Source organism: Lolium perenne, chromosome 1 (genome assembly GCF_019359855.2).
Source record: "Lolium perenne isolate Kyuss_39 chromosome 1, Kyuss_2.0, whole genome shotgun sequence".
NCBI classification, from domain to species: Eukaryota; Viridiplantae; Streptophyta; class Magnoliopsida; order Poales; family Poaceae; genus Lolium; species Lolium perenne.
Genome location: NC_067244.2, coordinates 73,113,761 through 73,134,324, shown reverse-complemented (window position 1 = coordinate 73,134,324; position 20,564 = coordinate 73,113,761). Strand labels below are relative to the sequence as shown.

General features: G+C 43.4%; 1 protein-coding gene across 5 annotated transcripts; it reads left to right on the top strand.

Annotated features, from left to right (window-relative positions):
• Positions 1–346: 346 nt before the first annotated feature.
• Positions 347–13,866, top strand: LOC127297177 (serine carboxypeptidase 2). 5 transcript variants are annotated; one of them, XM_051327489.2, is made up of 9 exons: positions 347–806; positions 895–990; positions 1,193–1,285; positions 1,378–1,463; positions 1,544–1,804; positions 1,910–2,040; positions 2,391–2,486; positions 7,067–7,231; positions 7,350–8,177. In XM_051327489.2, coding segments are annotated over exons 1-9 (1,299 nt in total). In that variant the 5' UTR covers positions 347–436; the 3' UTR covers positions 7,351–8,177. The 5 variants fall into 5 exon arrangements, with proteins under 5 accessions (XP_051183449.1, XP_051183442.1, XP_051183455.1 ...); XM_051327476.2 differs by lacking the exons at positions 7,067–7,231; positions 7,350–8,177 and adding exons at positions 13,016–13,121; positions 13,393–13,866 and having other exon boundaries at positions 349–806; XM_051327482.2 differs by having other exon boundaries at positions 7,067–8,179.
• Positions 13,867–20,564: the final 6,698 nt, after the last annotated feature.

The following is a 20,564-nucleotide window of genomic DNA, read 5'->3' as shown; positions in this document are numbered from 1 at the left end:
AGGGCGCCGAACACCGTATTGAGCCGCGCCGGATAAAAAGAGGCTTTGGGGCATGCGGCTGGAAACGTTTTTTTATTCGGCGTGCCCCAAATCTCTTTGGGGAACGTTTTGGGTGACGCCGCCGGAGATGCTCTTATCTGGCTAAAATGGCTTTCAAGCAGTGGCCGCAGTTTCTTATCTTCCATGTACCTTCCTCTCCATTTAGAAAAAAATGTACCTTCCTCTCAGCGTCCTGTAACCGAAGTGACAATGTCGCAATCCGTCTCTCAATTTATTTTTCATGTCGTAATCATGTTTGCTCAGTAAACTGAAATATATATAGGGGAAAAAAAAGAAGATAACATCAGGACAGCGTGCGGTCCAAACCAACAATGACGTCAATCTTCTCCGTATTTATGCTCACTGTACCAGTTCCAGCAGTTCCATCCGTGTAATCATGAATACAGTGATCCACCGTAGGCCCCTGCTAGCTCTAGTAGCGGTGTTGACGTTCCTTCTCCGACCAATAGCGACGGCGGCCGCGAGTGGCCATGCCGCGGACCGCATCGACCGTCTGCCAGGACAGCCGGCGGTGGACTTCGACATGTACTCCGGGTACATCACGGTGGAGCAGAGCGCCGGACGGTCGCTGTTCTACCTGCTGCAGGAAGCGCCCGAGGAGGCCCAGCCGGCGCCGCTGGTGCTCTGGCTCAACGGCGGACCCGGCTGCTCCTCCATCGCCTACGGCGCCTCCGAGGAGCTCGGCGCCTTCCGCATCAAGCCGCGTGGCGCGGGGCTGTTCTTGAACGAGTACCGGTGGAACAAAGGTAGGAGGACCTAACTTGCTTGATCAAAGGTTTATGCTTTGTGACCCGTCATGCTTCTTGCGTTGGATAATAAAGTGTGAACTTGCAGTGGCCAACATCCTGTTCTTGGACTCGCCAGCCGGCGTTGGGTTCTCCTACACCAAGACCACCTCTGACCTCTACACCTCCGGCGACAACAGAACAGGCAGGTTATCTAGATGCCACGTTGTAGTTACATGCCATTATGTTCCATAGCATCTAACAAAGGTACCCCTCCGTTAAAAAATAGGTATCTTACTTTTGTGATACGGATATATCTAGTTACATTTTAGTTAGAGATATATTCGTATCAAGATAATGTTGAGATAACTATTTTTAGACCGAGAGCTGATACATGTTTTTTGCAGCTCATGACTCCTACAGTTTCTTGGCGGAATGGTTCGAGAAGTTCCCGCATTACAAGTACCGTGACTTCTACATTGCTGGCGAGAGCTATGCAGGCATGAATTCTTCTCCTCATCTCAATTTACTGCATGCTTGGGTCGTCTCTACTCTTCATTTCACCTAATCATTTGATAACCCAAACTTACAGGGCACTATGTTCCGGAATTATCCCAGCTCATCCACCGGAAAAACAAAGGCGTCAACAAACCCATCATCAACATCAAAGGCTTTATGGTTCGCACTAGCTATCCACGTTCTCGTTGCGATTTCTCAGGCCGCCATGATCGCTGCAACCTGAAACATAATTTATCTAGGTCGGAAATGGTCTAATCGACGACTACCACGACCACCGTGGCAAGTTCCAGTTCTGGTGGAACCACGGGCTGGTCTCCGATGACACATACCGCCTCCTCAACGACTCCTGCCTCCACGATTCAACCGTCCATCCATCGCCAGCGTGCGCCGCCGCGCTCAACGTCTACAAGGGCGAGCACGGAAACATCGACTTGTACAGCATCTACACGCCCACCTGCAACGAGACGGCGGCGAGCCGACGGCAGCCAAATGGACGCTACGTGAGTGTATAGTGGAACCTGATTTCCGGCGCGTCATTATTCAGTAAAGTGATGCTACTTTTGGAAGCGGAACGCCCTACTGGTTGCTGCTGCACCTTTCTGCAGCCATGGATGACCGGATCGTATGACCCGTGCACGGAACGATACTCCACGGCGTACTACAACCGGCTGGACGTGCAGAGGGCTCTCCACGCCAACGTGACCGGTGCCATAAACTACACATGGGCGGCCTGCAGGTCTGTGCTCCTTTGCTTTCCACTAATATAAAACTTTTCAGATATTTTAAAATACACTAGATAAATTAAAATAAGTGAATCTACATATTAAAATCTTGTTCAAATACATGCTTACCTTTGTGAATTGAGGGAGTACTATAATTATAAAAACTTACACTTTGGTGTTTGCATATGAAAAAAGTACGGTGCTCTACGTTAAGTGTCCATCGTTTTAGCTTCAAATACTATGTAGTCGTCGCTAGGTGGTCTGATGATCTATTTGTAATTTTTATTACTTTTATGCATATTTGTACTACTGTTGATGATTATTAATAGATCGGTGAAATTCGCAATAAATAAATAAATTGCAGTAACACCATCAATAGAAACTGGCGTGATGCTCCGAGCTCCATGCTTCCTATTTACAAAGAGCTTATTGGAGCTGGTCTAAGGATATGGGTCTTCAGGTCAGTTTATTCCTTTTTGGAAATAAAATTATTTTATTAAACGCACCATCATTTCTTGACTTATCCAGAACACCAACGCCACGGAGCTACTATGCTAATCTCTATGGAATATTTTACTGAGATAATTTAGAAGGAATATATTGACTTTTTTTGAAAGAAATGCAGTAGAGGAAGCCCCGTTTTTTAATAATAAGGACTCAAAGTTGCCACTTAAACCTGGGAGGTTGGGTTTTTCATCCACTTTTCCTAACCGAGCGAGCTAGACTCTCTTCTCAATATATTGGAGTGATGTTTTGGCACCCGGGAGCATATGCTCCTGGTTTTTAAACTTATATTTAAATACACTTTCAAATGTTGAAAAATTTGAACATAAAATTTAGTGGATACATCTCAAAATTCTACACGTTGACAAAGTGGTCCACAGAAAACCGACATTTTGAGAGTCATCGGAACAAATTTTGTTGTAGAAAAACGTTGTGCACGAGACGTTTTGTTTGTCTTTTTTCACACCGGTCACAAAAAATATCGATTTTTCGCAAAACTTGATGTGCGCACATAAAATGTTGATACGTAAGCGAGAAATTTTTTGTTCAATTTTTTTGATATTTTAAAATGTTTTTTCCGGTGGCTGGAGATGCTCACATGTGCCTAATTGAATTTCTGCTTCTATCGGATAGATTATACATATTTTTTGTTTGTTGAGAAAACCCAAAAGTGTTTATTCTCGATGCATTGATAAATCCAATCATCCATGGTAACATCACATGCTAAGATAACAGTACTCTGATCATACACATAATGATGCATCTCAATGATTAGATTTAACGTTTTTCAGTCGCTAACCGTTTCTTATACAAAGTTCCTAATAGCACTACATGCTAAGATAACAGTACACTTGTCCACTCTGTTGCACATGATGAAAGCTGCTTCCAGTAACTCATTAGGCATCAACAACCAGTTCACATTTGTTAACCAGAAGTACTGCAGATAATTCGTTGCTTTGACTGGATGAAATCATCCAAAAGTCGCTGCACTGAGATAACATTAGATATGAATAATCTATTTGTGTGCATAATATTCCTCTGTTGACCCGTCAGCAGAATAGCAACAGACTATAACTGGACCACGGGACGTGTCTTGTACTCATATAATTGTTGTTCTTAGCTGCTATCAAGGTTGCAATCCTATTGAGATGGTGACATGCAAGAAAATTGTATAGGCATCTCTCGACCGATAAAGACAAGCATGGAATTGTATAGGCATTTTGTAGCGATCCAACCCGGTACGAGTTGAATCTCTGTGCTTATTTGTGCTAGTCCCTGGATCAATCGCTAGCACACACAGTTTAAGATGTAATACCAAGAAATAAAGGTCTTTACTACATCGCATGATCCAATAAGTACAAAGTAACATTACAAATTGCATAGCCCGAAGCTAGCATTATATCAGAGTTTACAACGAAAAATATCAGCATGGAGTCCTTCGTCTTCATGTGCCACAGGCGAGCATGTCGAGTATAGACTCGTAACCCTAACCATCGAACCTCACTCGTTCATCGGAATATCTGCAACATAAAACATTGCAGCCACGCAGGGTCAATACATTTGGAATTGTATTGGCAAATGTCACTTTTGGTGGATATATAAATGGCGCCTATCAACTACGTGCTCATTTGGCAGGTGGAGTTTAGCATCTTTTGCGAAAAGCAATAGTTTCCCTATCTTTTATAAACAATTTTTACTTTTCAGAAACATCGTCTAGGAACATATTAGCATAACCCATGCCGTCGCAAGACGGTTAGCTTCATATGCTCCTAAACATCTACGGACATGCTAGCATAGGCCCATGTAAACACAAGACAACCTAGCTTTGCATGCTCCTAAACCCATTGTTTGTCCCATCAAGTTTTATTATAAAATTGGAATGATGAGATCCTCCAAACAGTTCCAGACTCTAGTTGCTCATAATGTCCATAACCGGGGACACGGCTAAGTACTTAGTTTGACACTCTCGAGAGGCTGTACACATTCCCCACATGACCTAGTCTGTTCTCCTTCCATGATGCGCATTTTGCTCAAATGGACAGATGTCGACTAGGACAAGACCTTTCAGAAGCAATACCTCAACCACAATGGACGCGCTCCGTCCTACCAACACCTACCACCCTCTGTACATTGGGTCGAGTTCTCGCAACCTACTCAATCTAGCCAGAGCCCATATAGCATGTGGTTGTACTGGAAGCTACTAAAATAGAAACCTGTCAAATCTCTTTGTTTCTGGGTGGCCAACCACAAGTGCGATACACACGACCGCCATAGACATGACTCCGGTGTAACCACTCAACATAAACCAAGCATTACCACTTACCACCCAGATGATTCATTATCTTAGGTTGTTTTATTACATAAAATCATACTTTCACAATACCACATATCACATCATGAGATCCCAACCACGCATCTACAATAGCAATGCTAAGCATGCTACAATACGGTAGCGACAAAGAACAAGTGTTGAACATGTGGTTGTTCTAATAGCTAGGTGATCATAGCATAGTAATATATATATATATACTTAAAACAATTCTACACATGAATAGCTACTGAAAATAACTACAAAGTGCATATAAAAATAGTAGGACAAGACGGTGTGTGACACTTGCCTTTTTGGTATCTGAAGAATTCTCCACTTCTCTCAATCAAAAGTCGTATCTCTCCGTACAACTATAACATAAAAGTAACAGAACATAAACACACATTCAAACAACAACAAAAACAAGCAAGACAACAATTTAGAAAGATTTGTTATTCATTGTATTTTAGTTTTCATTAAATTTATGGTTAATTGGGAAATTGAAGGTATGGCAGGGTATGGCTTGCAAAATATGAACTTGAGATATTGAATGGATGAGTCAAACACTTGGAAAGGAAATGATTATGTAAGTCAAGTTCTCAGAAGGAAAATGATTGATAAGAACCTATGGTCAATGGTTGTTTGCTACTCAAGGATGGATAATTATAATGATGCTTGTGTTTTAGAAACTCTCACAAGCATCACAAATGCAACTCAAAATGCAACTTCACATAGTGCGAAAACACTTATCGAAGTAGCACAAATTCACACATAGACTTGGGTATGAACTAATGGTGTATTTAATTACTCAAATGTCTCATTTGTAATTTGAATAGCCCAAGCTTAATAAATATGATCGAATGGTATGAGATTGGATAGACATGAATGGTATTTAAGATGTGGATCAAAGATTCTAAAGGATGTCAAGGTTTGAATCCATGTGTAGAGTGTCTCCACAACATTTGCACAGAGAAAACCAATAAATATGATTTGTCACAATTTACTCGAATAACTCATGTGTAGTTTGAATATTGTGAACTAGGAAAATATAATTAGGATAGATATGATCTTGGACATGATGAAAATATCTAAATGATTTTGGTATATGGGTATGATCATATGATTCACTTTGGAAAAAAATGAATTATGAGTTTAAGCTTCAAACCAATGTTTACAAAAATCAATTATGATAATGGTTTCGATGGATATTGATGAGTAGCACATATTCAAAAGAAAGATATGGTCAGGTAGGGTTTATGGATTGTGTCGTATGACACATAGAAGGATATTACTTCAAATCTAAAACCATGTGAAGTGAATATGTTCAAATAAACTAAACATAAGTGCTAATGGATTGAGAGTTTTATTATGTTCCGATTGCAAAAAAATCAACTTAATTGTATTTATAAAATTTAAGTTATGCCAAAGTTACTCAAATCCTCATATTTAGACTTGAATACTAAAATTAGTTCTAAAAGTTTTAGGAAGTGATGTTGCTGGACAGGGAACATCAATATGATCCATTTGCAAAAACAAAAATCACTTGATTTGGGTTTATAGAATTTTAGTTATGTCTAATACTCAAATTCACATACTCAAATTTGAATATTAAAAATTACTTGAAAGTCAAATTTTATTTGACTTTTGTATTCTACACATTTTTATGAGTTCCAGGGTATATCATTATCTATTTTTGAGCGTGTAATTATTTTTTTGTAATTTTTATAAGATTAAACATTTTACGGTTTTTTATTAATTTCGTCCGAAAAGTTGTCCGAAAAAGTTTCTCGAATGGAGAAAATTTCTACAGGAAAGTTGTAGAGAATTTAATTACAAACTCTACGCAGGAAATCTCATCTAAAACTAAGCTCTAGATTGAAAGATATGAAATTTTAAAGATTTTGTAGGTGAATGAGCTAGCAGTCTGGCACAAAACGCACCGATCGATTCACATAGTGCAGTAATGGAGACCTTTAGATCTATATCCAACGATCTATAATAGATTTGCAGAAATCCAATCTAAACTACAGTGTGGAGCCTTACAGTGGTAGAGACGTGGTCGCCGTAGAGGAAGGAGACGGTGTCGCAGTGGTCGGGCATGGACGGCGACGTCGTCCCCGGCGTCTCTGGTGGTCCTTGGCGATGGAGAATCGGACGACGAGTTCAGGGTGACGATGTGAAGTTGATGCTGGCCTCTATGTAAGGTTCCCTTACTGGTGCTGCTACAGGTGTGCTGCTCCGCTGGTTCCTGACCTCGGCGAAGTGGATGCGAAGTTGATTGGGACGGTGGCGTCGACGGGCGTTTCGTACAACTGCCAGTGGAGGCCGACGACGATGGACGAACGATGGACGGACGACGGCGAGTTTCCGGTGATGATGGTGGCGACACCATGGTGCGAAATAAAAGGAATGCAGGGCATGATAAGCCTTAGATAATTCAACTCTTTCGTAGACTAAAAGAGATACATCTGAAACTGTAGTCTGAACTGAAGAAAAATCTAACTTGTACAGACATTGGTATACCAGCTGCTCCAAGACAGACAGAGAAGACCATCGCGGTGGCTGGTCGGGCGTGGTCGCGTGGACGCTGGGGACGGTTCCGTGATCTGTGGACAAGGATGATGGCCAGGTGTGGTTCGACGAGGCGATCTCGTTCGTGTCCTCGCAAGGATTCTTGTCCCGAACGACGACAGTGCAGTCTGTACTGCTTGTCGATCTACGGCGAAACTTCGGCGGCCTCGCGTGCTTGCTCCGAAACTCTACGAGAAGGGAAAACAGGTCAAGACGACGAGGTGCTGCGAGTTGAAGAGATTAAAGGAAAACTTAAGACTTGGGGATGACTGAACAGACGATGACCCTGAGCTCCGGAACTCCAATGGCAGCGGCGGCGGCGGATCTTCGATGACGAACTCTGGCAGCCTGGCGGCCGATAAATCAGGGTTTCTAGGGAAAGATATTGGGGAGATGTTGAGATACATATAGGCGTATTTTCGTGGTAAAGGAGGCACGGATTTGAACGAATTTTGGAGATCTTCCCGGAGTCGTTCTGATGCGTATTCGCTTCGTTTTCTGGCTGGGCGGCATGTGCCACGTCGCGCGCGGCCGCACGTTCGGGAGCTGCTTGCCTGACTCGCGCGAGCTGGCCTGGCCAGTTCCTTTTGTTTTTTTTTTTTTTCTTCTTCTCTTGTATCTTTTGTGTAAATCGATTTAGGCGATCAATTAACTCAAATAAACTTTGAAAATTTTGCAATCTGCCCAGTATGATTTTGGGACACTAAGGATTAATCTTTCAGTCCAAAATAAAAATACGGAGATATATTTTTATGCATTTGGCCTGATGGCATATTAGGAAAACCAGAAATATACTTTGGATTTTATGAAATCAGATAATTAAAATATTTCCTGAAACTGAAATCTTTCACAGGTTTTAATTCAAACATATATTTTGATATTGAAGTCGCAATAACTCAAATGTTTTTATAGAACTTATTTTGGTAAAAACTAAATTACAAAAAATGCTATTATGCATATAACATTTTATATGGCTACTTGAGTATTGATATTTCAAAATAAGGTTTGGGCCTTTTGTCTCACAATAAAATCTTATATGATTTCAAAACCATAAAATAGACATCAGTTTGGTTTAGAAATACTTTGAAAACAAATCTTTGTGAAAACTTATTTTTTTGGAAAGAGCTTTTAAATAAAACTCAAAAATTTTAATTCCTTGTGAAATTTCAACAAAGACAAACAATTCAATCAACTGAAATTATTTATTTTTACATTCAAAAATTTGAAAAAAAATTGGGATGTTACACATTTCAACTTCCTAATCGGTTCCTCCCGGGAGAAATCTAACCCCGCGCCTCGCGTCGTCTCCTCCAGGCGACGCGGGGGGCGAAACCCTAACCCCACCCCGCCGCCGCCCCCTCCTCACTCCCTCGCCCCTCGCCGCCCCCGGAGGCGCTGCCGGTCGAAGACCACGGCGCCGGTGAAGGGGACGGCGGGGATCTCGGATCTCGGCCCCCGGCTCCTCTGCGCGGCCACAGGGAGGGAGGTTGCCGCGCGAGGCTCGCCGGTGCTGCTGTCGCCTCCCACGGTCGCCCCGGTCCAGGTATGTCTCTCCAGCCGGCGGCTCCTCTTTGCCGGGGTTGGGGTAGGTGCTGGCGCGGGTGTGGTTGTTGGGGGAGACTCGGTGGGGGCTTTTGGGCGCCGGAGCGGCGGCTCCGGGCGGTAGTCTTCGGCGTTGCCTCGCGCGGCGGCCGTGTTGGCTCGTATCTCCGGCCGTGAGGGCGGCGGGGCGGCGTGGCCTTGGATGCCGGGCGGCGGCCCTGGGTAATCTGGTGGGCTCGGCTTCAGGGGTGAGCTTGGGCGGCGGCGCTGCTCCAGGGGTGGACAGCGTTGCCTGGTGCTGGACTGTCACCGGCCGCGGTCACTTGGGTGATGCGGAGGTGGTGGTGTGTAGCACCTGTCTCTCGCTGTCGCCTCGCCAGGATCTTGACGAGGTGCTGGGCCATTTCCGCGGAAAATGAACCATATTTCTCCAGATCTGAGATTGTTGGGTCATTCTCTGAGATGGGATGAACTAAGGCGGAGTGGACAGACCATCGCGCGATCTTGGAGCTCTTGCTTGCTTGATTGGTGCGGTCGGTGTCGGCGATGAGCTTGGAGTAGGTGACTCTTGGGTTTAAGTCTCCCCATCTCCTTGGGCCGGCAACACTTGAGGAGGTGTTGTCGGCGGTGTCTGGTTTCTGGTTCCATTCTACGGTCTCATGGCGTTGGCCGGCTACTGGTACGGGACGGGAAACCGGCGAAAGCCGTGCAAGGCTACGGCCGGTGCGGGTGACGATGACGTCCTTGACGCCATTTACCTTCTTGGAGGCGCCACCAAATTTCCCTCCTTTCGTGTGGCTGGATCACGCCTCCTTGCAAAACTTGCGTGCTTCTTCGGTCGGGGCGAAGTCTATCTTCATCGACTCTAGGCTCACCCTCTCACCCTCCTTGCGCTTCTCGCCGCCACTGCCCCTGGTTACAGTTACACGGTGGTTATCCCGGTTCGGTCGGCTACCTAGAAACCCAGGGGTGGTTGTCTAGCTTGGCGTCTTGCCACGGGTGACGCCGATGATATCTTCTTCAAGCCGTGGACTCAGTGTGTCGTTCGACAAGCGTCAAGGTTGCGTCTTTGGGGTGGTGTTTGGGCTAGGGCGAAAGCTCGGCAAGGCCTTGGCCAGTGCAGGCGACGTCGACGCCCTTGGGCGCCGTCTTACTCCTTGGAGGCGTCGCATTCAAGCCCTCCTCCTTCAGAATCTCGAATCATGAAGTCAACCAAGCTCCTTCGGTCATGGGCGTGCTCTGTTTCTGCTCGGGAGGTCTGTTAGTCTGGACAGTGTCGGCGCCGCGCCCTCTCAGCAGGATTCTTCGCCTCTTCGCTGGACTCAAGATCTCTACCTAGTTTCTAGTTAGAGCTGCTTGTTCCCCTTTTTGTTTCTCCTGTTGTCCTCCTTTGCTGTCATGTTGAGCTGGTAACCCCAGCAGGTCCTTGTAAGCGTCGATGTACTGGTTTCCGTCCCGTCGGGCGTTATTAATTTAACGCAGGGCTTAGGCCTTCTCTTTAAAAATCGGTTCCTCCCACTCCCGTGCACATTCGCTGAATTGGGATTCACTGGACATCCCAAGATATGAATTGTCCAACCTGGAGTAAACTTTCTCGGAGGAGGAGCTTAAGGCAGTTGTGTTTGGTTTACTACAGGAAAGGCTCCGGGCCCTGATGGTTTTACTTCCTCCTTCTACAAAAAATGTTGGCCAGTGATTCAGGACAACTTTCTCTTGACGATCAATCAGCTACCCAATTTGAGGGGCGAGCAATGGAATCTGCTAAATTTTGCACACATCTCCCTATTGCGAAAAGAAGAGGTTGCCTGTAGGGTGAAGATTTTAGACCAGTGAGTCTGATGCACTCGGTTGCCAAATTGGTTTGCAAGATGATGACAAACAGATTGGCCCCTTGCCTTCAATACATGATCCCCACAGCCAAAGCGCTTTTATAAAGGCACGCAACATTCATGAAAATTTCTTATATGTCAAAAACATGATAAAAGTCTTGCATTCTAAGAAGATTCCCTTTATTTTTCTCAAGTTGGATATTGCCTACGCCTTCGATTCGGTCCCATGGGAATATATGTTGGAGCTGATGGAAAGTTTGGGGTTTAGCCCCCGCTGGAGAGGCTTGCTTTCACTAATATGGAGTTCCTCTTTGTCTCGTATCATGGAAAATGGTAAAGTTGGGAAGCGGATCAAGCATAGGAGAGGGCTAAGACATGGAAATCCTTTTATCTCCAATGCTTTTTTACAATCTCCATTGCCTTGCTGCATTGGGTGTTCCAAATGGCAGATGAGGTCGCAACATTGTCACCTGTGTTGCTGCCTTCCGCCCGTTTGAGGACTAGCCTATATGCAGATGATGTTGCACTCTTCGTCAAGCCTAATGCTACATATATTTATCATGTGGCCGAGATACTGAAGTTTTTTGGCGACGCATCTGGGATCACGGCATACTTGCAGAAATGTGCCATCTATCTGGTAATATGCAACATCACGGAAACCCTATATATCCTAAATCCGTTGCTGGTGCCCATAAAACATTTTCCTTGCTATTACCTAGGCCTCCCTCTCCACCACAAGAAGTTGAACAAGGCCGAGTTGCAGCCTCTCATGACAAAGTGGTGGCCCGACTCTCAACATGGCGTGGCAAGCTGCTCAACACAGCTGCTAGGCTTGCCCTAGTAAACTCAGTTTTGTCAGCCATACCGATTTACATGCTCGCAATTTTTAAGTTGGGTAAATGGGAAATCAGAAGAATTGATAAGATTCGAAGAGATTTTTTTTGAAGACAAAAAATGATGATGCAAGAGGAGTTTGTTTGGTCAATTGGAATAGTACGAGTGGAAGGATAGGACCAGACAATGGGTTGGAAGTGAGACTCCATGCAATAAAACGGATACTACTCTCTTTGAAGCATGTACTAAAACTACATTGGGAAAAGGCAATTTTGCCAATTTTGGTATTCACAATGGCTCGATGGGGTTGCTCCTGCTGACATAGCACCAAGCCTTTTCAAACTTAATTGGATCAAGAGGCTGTCGGTAGAGCAAGCGCTGGTCAATGATAAATGGATGACCGGGCTACATCGTGTATTAATTCTGAAGCTCAGCTCAGAGAGTTCACCCAGTTGTGGATCAAGCTCCAACATATTCACCTATCCGATGTGGATGATCAAATTGCATGGAAGCTTAATGCTTTTTCTGAGTACAACTCGGCAACAACATACAAAGCACAGTTTTTGGGTTTCTTCTCTGAAATTAATTACAGCAAGCTATGGAAATATAAGGTGCAGCTAAAGTGCAATTTTTTCACGTGGTTATGGCTCAGGCAACGCATTCTTATGGATGATATACTTCGGCTCAGGGGAATTGGTCATGGAGAATGTTGTACCCTGTGTGGAACAGGTGACAGCCGTACATCTAATCATTGACTGCCCTTACTCCCAGGTTCTTTGGCACTTGTTAGCTCAATGAATGGACGCTCCTAGCCTACAGATTCAGAGACACGAGTTCTCCTCGCCGACGGAGTGGTGGCATTATATGTCTAGGAACCTAGCCAAATATGAGCTTGTGGACGCTATTTATGGGGCTTTGCACTTTTGGAAAGAGAGAGGCAGGAGGGTCTTTTAAAACACGTCCAACAATGAGCACCATCTTATGGACATGATTAAAGATGATATGCTGCTGCTAGGCTCATATATACAGGAGAGATTACGAGAGAACGATCCAGGCATGCGGCCTGAACTCCGGGAGTACTCAGCTTTGGTTTTATGGCTGGTTCTTTTTTGTTCATTTCACTACCAGCGAGTCCCTCTCTAGCATGTAACCTGAACTTATTCTATCTCCTTAATTAATGAGCAGAATACTTGTTGTTTTACCTCAAAAAAAACATGCAAGAAAATATCCATGGGTAGAGATTTATATGTATAAAAGTTATTGTTATTTCTTGAGTGTTCTCATTTGGAACACACGGGAGCAGATTGTTTGTGTTGATCTATCAGCTCCCATATGCCTCACATAACTCAGTTACCATGTCCGAACATCTACATAGTGTTTGTTCTGTTTATTATTTTTCAGTGGAGACACAGACGCAGTAGTCCCCTTGACAGCAACAAGATACTCCATCGGGGCTCTAGGTCTTCCAACTACTATTAGTTGGCATCCTTGGTATGACGTTCCAGAGGTCAGCATCATACCACTCAACTTGCCTATGTATATGTCAATAAAATTACTGAGATACTTTGATGGGCATGGAGATACACTAGATCAGTTCCAGCGTAGCACATGGAAGGATATATATCTTCTCCGCACATATTTGCATTACAATTACACATCTTTAGAAACTTTCCATGACTAGAGATACGCCGTGAGCATTTTATAACTTCGAAATTTACTGGTTACTAGATATCACAAGCATAATTAACCAGTTCTTCTGTGGTGGGTTTCTTGATTAGGTCGGCGGTTGGAGCCAGGTATATAAGGGCCTCACATTGGTGACCGTCAGAGGCGCAGGCCATGAGGTTCCCCTGCACCGCCCGCGGCAAGCGCTGATAATGTTTCAGCACTTCCTTAAGGGCATGCCCATGCCAGGATAAACTGTTGAGAAATAAAAATATGTGATCAATTCTACTGGGAGGGATGTTTTTCATGAGGTGTCCGTTGGAAAAAAAGAGGTGTCTCCCCAACACACCCCTTCACCCTGTATATAAATAGGTCTCCCATATTGAAATGAAATAAGAATATCATTTGATCTATTCCACAGTGCTTTTTTTGTGGAAAAAATTGACGGATTGGTCATCGCTCTTTTATCAGATGAATACTAGTCTGCTTACGAAAAGTACTTCACCATTAGTTGTCTATTTTATTTGTAAACATACAACTTTCTTCGTGTACAATGACTTCAGCAAAAGAAACTATTTTCTGTTTTATTTGTGAAAGATATTGCTACTTCTTTTTTTAATTGCCTCACGATCAGCCTAAGGGAGTGGCATGTCTCTCCGCCACAGCTTCACAGTAGACTGCAATACTACTATCAAATCATCCTCTCCGTTGGACCAGAGCAAGCCAAGAATCGCCCTAAGAAACCATGGGGGCATTTTTAGATAAAGAGCACTTCATTACTCAAACCAAATTTAAGTATTACACCCAGCCTTTGTATAACTAAGATGCACACAGCCGTTCAAATATCAAGTTTGAAACGAAAAGTATTTATAAAGAAAAACAAAGAGAGCCAACAAGACTAAGCTTTATCGGTTTCAATCTGCCTATTATGCAGCCACCCGTTGGGAAATAAACTCCTTAGCCGTATTCTTCAACCGTGTAGATACCTCTGTAAAGATGTCTTGGTCCTCCAATCGTTAGAGTGGCAACCATGAACAGAGCAAAGCCGTACATCGGTAGATGACCTGCACAAGAGAAAAAAATTTATCATTAAAAACATCCGTCATTTCTACATAGCCAAAGCGACCATACCACAACAATCGTGCCTACTCTGATAAGCGTTATATACCTAGGATCCACCCCATTTAGCCAATTACCAAAAATATATGCAATGCTACGAGGTGAGTATATAAGGTAGAACCCATCTGAATGATTGACCATATAGATCTAGCAGACAGTTGAGAAAATGTGTTTTATTGTCTCATCTTCATGATAAAAAAACACATTTCTTATAGCCTGTTGCGTTTCACAAGGTTATCTTTAGTTAGAATCACACCCCGACGAAGATACCACACAAAACTTTAATTTTCAGGGGTATCTTCATTTTCCAGATAAATTTATTGTTGACAATCGGTCGACTGTGAATAGTAATAGCCTTGTACATGGAGTTAACCGAGAAAACACCGTTCTTGGTGAGGCTCCATCGGAATTCATCAGTCCCTGAACTAGTTGTATTGAAGCTAACCTCTGTAGCAATTCACTCCAACTAGTTAGACGGGGACCAATACGGTCACGCCTGAACGTCATAGAGGGTGGTGTAGTTTCCATGACCTTCTGCAAGGTATCTCCCTTATAAAGAACAATATTGTACAAGGCTAGATATTTTTCGCGTAGAGTGGTTGTTTCCAACCATCTATCCTCCCAGAACCTAATCTCCGCTCCATTCAACCATATGGGAAAAAGTGCTTCTTAGTCACCATAATGCCAGCCCAAAAGTGTGAATCCCCAGTTTCCAAATAACCTAAGATATTGCTTTGAACCCACATAATTTTTCCGTAACAGTTACTGCCATATACCATCCTCACTTAATGTAACATCCCAATTTTTCAAACAAAGAAGAAAATGAATTTCCCTTTTTCCAAAAATGAGAATCAACAAAAAACTTTTATTAAATAAGGTGCTATGCATAATACTTATGCTTGATAATTGTGTTTTTGCCTTGATGCTTATGGGAACTACTTGGAAATGTTCCAAAACCTTAAACCTCACCCTTTTTGTCACCATCCAATATAAAACAAATAAAAAGAATATAAACTAAAAAGAAAAGCCTATGTAAGCCTATGGCTATTTTTGCAAATAATGAACTAGGCCAGGTTCTACCTTATTGGATGATTTGATAAACCTCAACAAACCCAACCTATCACTTACCAACTAAATCAAATGTGAAACAAAAATAAAATAAAAATATGCATAGAGGCATATGTGACACATAGCCATAATACCAAATTTTGACCTATGCCCTTATACTTTGCCCAAATGGTTTGAAACCATCACTAAACCTAATCTAACCCTAAATGGACCCTAGACTATGCCCAAAGGAATCAAGTGAAACAAAATAGAAGAATAAGAAAAATGCAAATAACACATCTATGTGAGTATGGCCAAATTCGCAAATCCTTAACCAAGGCCACAATGGCTTGCGCCAATGCTTGGGAAACCTAAATATATCAATAACAAACACTTTTGCATCAAAGAAACACAAATCAAAGAAAATGAAATTTCAAATTCCAACCACATATGATAATGGTCAAATCTGCCCAAAATAAAATGTCACCCACTTTGAGCCCCTGGTTTAAGAAATTCTTAAACTAAACCTTCTCACTTCTTTCCACCTCATCCAATACCATACCAAGATGAACACCTTTTGTGTTGACCACCATAGTTGACTCTTCCTATATTGCTCAATATAAAGGTGACATGTGGCAACTTTGAAACAAAGAGAAGATCCTACCCATTTTGATTTTTTGCAAACTAACACCATTTTGCACACCACCACCACATTCTACTCCAAATATTATTCAAAGCAACTCCACCAAAAATCTCTGAAAAATTCCAAATAATTCTTCATGCGGCCATTATGTCAAACACTTGGCAGGCATGGAATTGCTTTTCTCACACACTCTATTACCCACTAGTTCTTGGCCTAAACCAGAGACAATCCTGGATGATCATTGCTCTCCTATGTCCTCTGCATCAAACCAAGTACAAGCCCTTGATGATTAAAGCCACAAAGCAACTAAATCATTGCCATGCCGAGCTCAAGGACACCACCATGCCACTCATCCTCTCCACTCCTCTCTGGTCACTTTCACTTTGTCAACAAGCTGCACCACACTCCACCACACACGCTGGTACTATCCCTAGCCAGAAACAAGCACGACATTGGCCAGCACAGACGCACCGAGACGCGCCCATGTCAGCCACGGCGCGCTAGAGCGTGCACTGGCACGTCTCTGGACACGACAGAGCGCACGCTCGCCTCGTCTCTGTCCTCCTCCTCTCGCTCCCTCCTCTCGCACGCGTGATCACCACTGCACCAGCTAGCCCCTAGACAACCTCACTGGCTCGCGGAAGCGCTGACGACGTCGCCATGATCACTGTCCTCCGCCAGTACCCGCGGCATACACCGAAGCAATCCGAGCTGTCCCGTCCTCCATTTACTGCGCCAGCACGCTCCCTCTTCTCGCCATGATGTTAGCTACCTCATGCGCACACTCCCTTGCCCCTTCGCGCCTCAGAGATGCCCCGCCATGGATGACCTGCCGCACCCCCTCGGCCACCTCGCGCCCCTATAAAAGGAGGCCACCCCGAGAGGGATTTCTCACACCAAACGACTCCCCTCCTCTCTCTGATCATCCTCGACCCCTCTCCACTCCACATTGTCGCTGGTAGACCTCCAATCACCAGCTGGAGTCCACGACGGAGCTGCAGAAGACGCCGTCGATTTCTGCCACCTCTGGAGTCGCCGCCGGTACCAGAAGATCCGTCGTCCTCTGCAACGTCGCCGTGCGTCGTCGCTGATCATCACTGGAGCCCAGGATCGCCGCCGACCCCCTTCCTCCGCCGTGCCAGTGCTCGCTTCTCGTCGACGACGCTCGACGACGCTCGACCGTCGATCGTCTTTCTAATCCCGCGGCCCACGTTAAAAGGTACCGGTTCGCTGTTTAAGAGAGGCTGGCAGGCGTGCCCCACCTTGTCAGGCGGCCTGCCGCACGAGAAGCACTGTTGGGCCAGCCCAACTCCCTCTCCCTCGTTCTGGCCCGTTAATTTTCCCGCAGAAGTCCATGCCTTTGAATTCAAACAATTCGAATTAAATTGTTTCAGTAAAATTTAATACTGATGCTGTGATAGAAATTACATAACTTCAAATCGGCTGAACCAAATTTGACAAATTTTATATATTTCGAAAGCTTATGAAAAGCTCTATCCAACCACACTGGATTCAAATCAATATCTGTTGTAGTATTGGAATAGTAAAAATAACAAGTCATTAGGTTTTCCAACTTTAAATAAATTTATAAAATCAACCATGATGAATTTTGAGGTGATTCAAATTCTCATAATTCACATTTCAAATACTCTAATTGATTATGTAAAATTATGATGTGGTTGTTTCATATGATCATGGGCTAGAGCAAAATAATGGCTATGTGGCCATTTCTAGACCATTTAAATTATCCAAAGTTAATTATTTAAATAATATGGGGATACTCTCTCATTTAAACCATTGCCCTAAGTAATCCAATATGAAGTAATAACCTTAATTTATAGCACCTCATATTTAGTTACTTAGTGATATTAATTTGTTCCATAGTAGTATTTAAATTGCATAAGATGAAGTATCTCATTTAAATCTTTTCCTCAAATGATAATTATGAAGTGTTGACCTTGGTCAACATGTACTCATCCTTATTATTTGAGGGGATTAAATCTCAGCAAGATTCAATGAGAGGAAATTATTGCTCAAGGATAATAAATAGAAACCCTAATAAATATTTCAATGAGAGGAAATTATTTTTCAAAGTAAATAGAAGTAAAACCCTAGGATGGATGTTTGTGATGATAATAGATCATCTTGAGTGAGCCATTAAGGCTAAGTAGTCCTCTTAAGTATTGATTGGTGATTGTTACCCTCGTATTCATTTATAGACGCTAGTACCGGAGACTACTGATACGTCTCAAACGTATCTATAATTTCTTATGTTCCATGCTAGTTTTATGACGATACTCACATGTTTTATATACACTTTATATCATTTATATGAATTTTTCGGCACTAACATATTAACGAGATGCCGAAGCACCAGTTCCTGTTTTGTGCTATTTTTGGTTTCAGAAATCCTACACAGGAAATATTCTCGGAATTAGACGAAACGAACGCCCAGGGTCTTATTTTTCCACGGAGCTTCCAGAGGACCAAAGAGGATACGAAGTGGGGCCACGAGGCGCCCAGACCATAGTACGGCGCGGCTAGCATGGGGCTCGTGTGGGGACCCCGGACTAACTGTCCGAAATACCCTGTTATGTATACAGTTCACGATCCCATGATCAGTGCGCCGTGAACACATAACCGAACTGATATCAAATTACACCATCCATTACAAACCGGAATAAGAAAATTACAATAGGTCACATGACCAATCTTTACATAATAGCCTCGAAGGGCCTAACTAAACATCAGAGTAGCAACATCACTTCAGTAGCGCAGTACCCAAGTCATCTGCCATAACCCTACAGGCAACTGACTAGGAAGGCGTTCCTAGCTCGCATAGACGTCGCCAACTCCTTCTTCATCCGTCGTGTTCCTCCAAGTCTGGCCAAGTAAATAGCCAGGGACAAAGCCGTGAGTACATTGGAATTGTACTCGCAAACCATCAAGAAGGTACTTTGCAAGAGTGCAAGATAACAAATGCTAATCTAAGATGACAAGAGGGAAGAGCTAATTTCTCTTTTGAAAATAACATTTGAAAGAGAAATAGTTTCTCTTGAGGATATAACATATGAAAGAGAAATAGTTTCTCTTGTGGATATAGCATGCATAAGAGAATCAGTTTCTCTTGTTGATATAGCATACCGGCATCTCAAGTGATGCGGACACTATGGTACTCCTATGACATCTCTATATCTTTGTTAAAGAAGATACTTCAAAAGATAGACTACGACATCTCTATATCTTTAAAGAAGAGGTAGCGTTCCGGCATCTCATTCGTTGGGGCGCTAGGGAAGTCCTATGACATCTCTATATCTTTGTTAAGAAGAGTTAGCATACTACCATCTCATTTGATGGGAATGCTTGGGAAGTCCTATGACATCTCTATATCTTTGTTAAGAAGAGTTAGCATACTACCATCTCAATTGATGGGAATGCTTGGGAAGTCCTATGGCATCTCTATATCTTTGTTAAGAACAGTTAGCATACTACCATCTCATTTGATGGGAATGCTTAGGAAGTCCTATGACACCTCTATATCTTTGTTAAAGAAGAGTTCTTCTACATGAAACACTAGGAAAGAGTTCCCCGCTTGGTCTTATTTTTCCCCGACCATCTCTATATGGTCGACACACGCCTTTTTCCCGTACCCTTTTGGTACATCCAACACAACACTTCTTTTGCAAAGCATTTGTCAATACAAAACTCAAGCCCAGGTTAAGGTAGGCCTTTGCAACCCGTCCATAACCGCGGACGCGGCTATTCGAATAGATTTGACTCTGCAGAGTTTGCACACTTTTCCCACAAAATCCGCGAGTTCATCATGTGGGCATCATCCCCGCATATCAACTATGCCATGACAAAAACTCGGACATAGCCTTTCGCCTGTCTCCATTGACATGAGTCCTTCCCTGCGGGCTTAACCCTTCCCGGCACCCCGGCAGCATACCTCCTTATTTGAGCGTATCTCCGGCGCCATGACAGAACACCCTCAGTAATCGTCCGGCTATAGACAACTACAGTGTATTGCCTCCTTCAGAGCGCAACCCGGCGTCAGAGGTCATCGTGACCCTCCTAGAGAGTTTTGAAGGTGTCTCACATCAACTTCAACAAACTACGGACTAAGCCCCGTCCCACACCAGGGTATTGTGGTTGCGCGATAAAAAGTTGGGCTGGCGTACACTTATACGCAGTGCTCCTTTAAAAACATTTTTCTCATACTTCCTTTGTTTGTCCACGACCATCCACAATTCCTCCGAACAACCTTGTTCCAAACATTTGCTTTCCAAAAACATACACTTGAGTAGAGTTAACTTACCCAACGTTTTCACAAACATTTACAGCAAGGTAAGCCTTGAGGGGTTCCCAACCTATAGTTTCATGAGTTGAACTAGTATTGCACTACGGCCGAGATGAGAGTCATCATGCCATAGAAGGTATAAAAGGAGTAATGGGGTGTATCATACTTGCTTAAAG

What these genes read in the sequence shown, in the direction of transcription:
- LOC127297177 (XM_051327476.2), top strand. Translation starts at nt 437, where the DNA reads ATGAATACAGTGATCCACCGTAGGCCCCTGCTAGCTCTAGTAGCGGTG. An exon ending in CTCCGGCGACAACAGAACAG is followed by an intron (nt 991 to 1,192) that starts GCAGGTTATCTA and finishes TGTTTTTTGCAG; the next exon opens with CTCATGACTCCTACAGTTTC. An exon ending in CTAAGGATATGGGTCTTCAG is followed by an intron (nt 2,487 to 13,015) that starts GTCAGTTTATTC and finishes ATTATTTTTCAG; the next exon opens with TGGAGACACAGACGCAGTAG.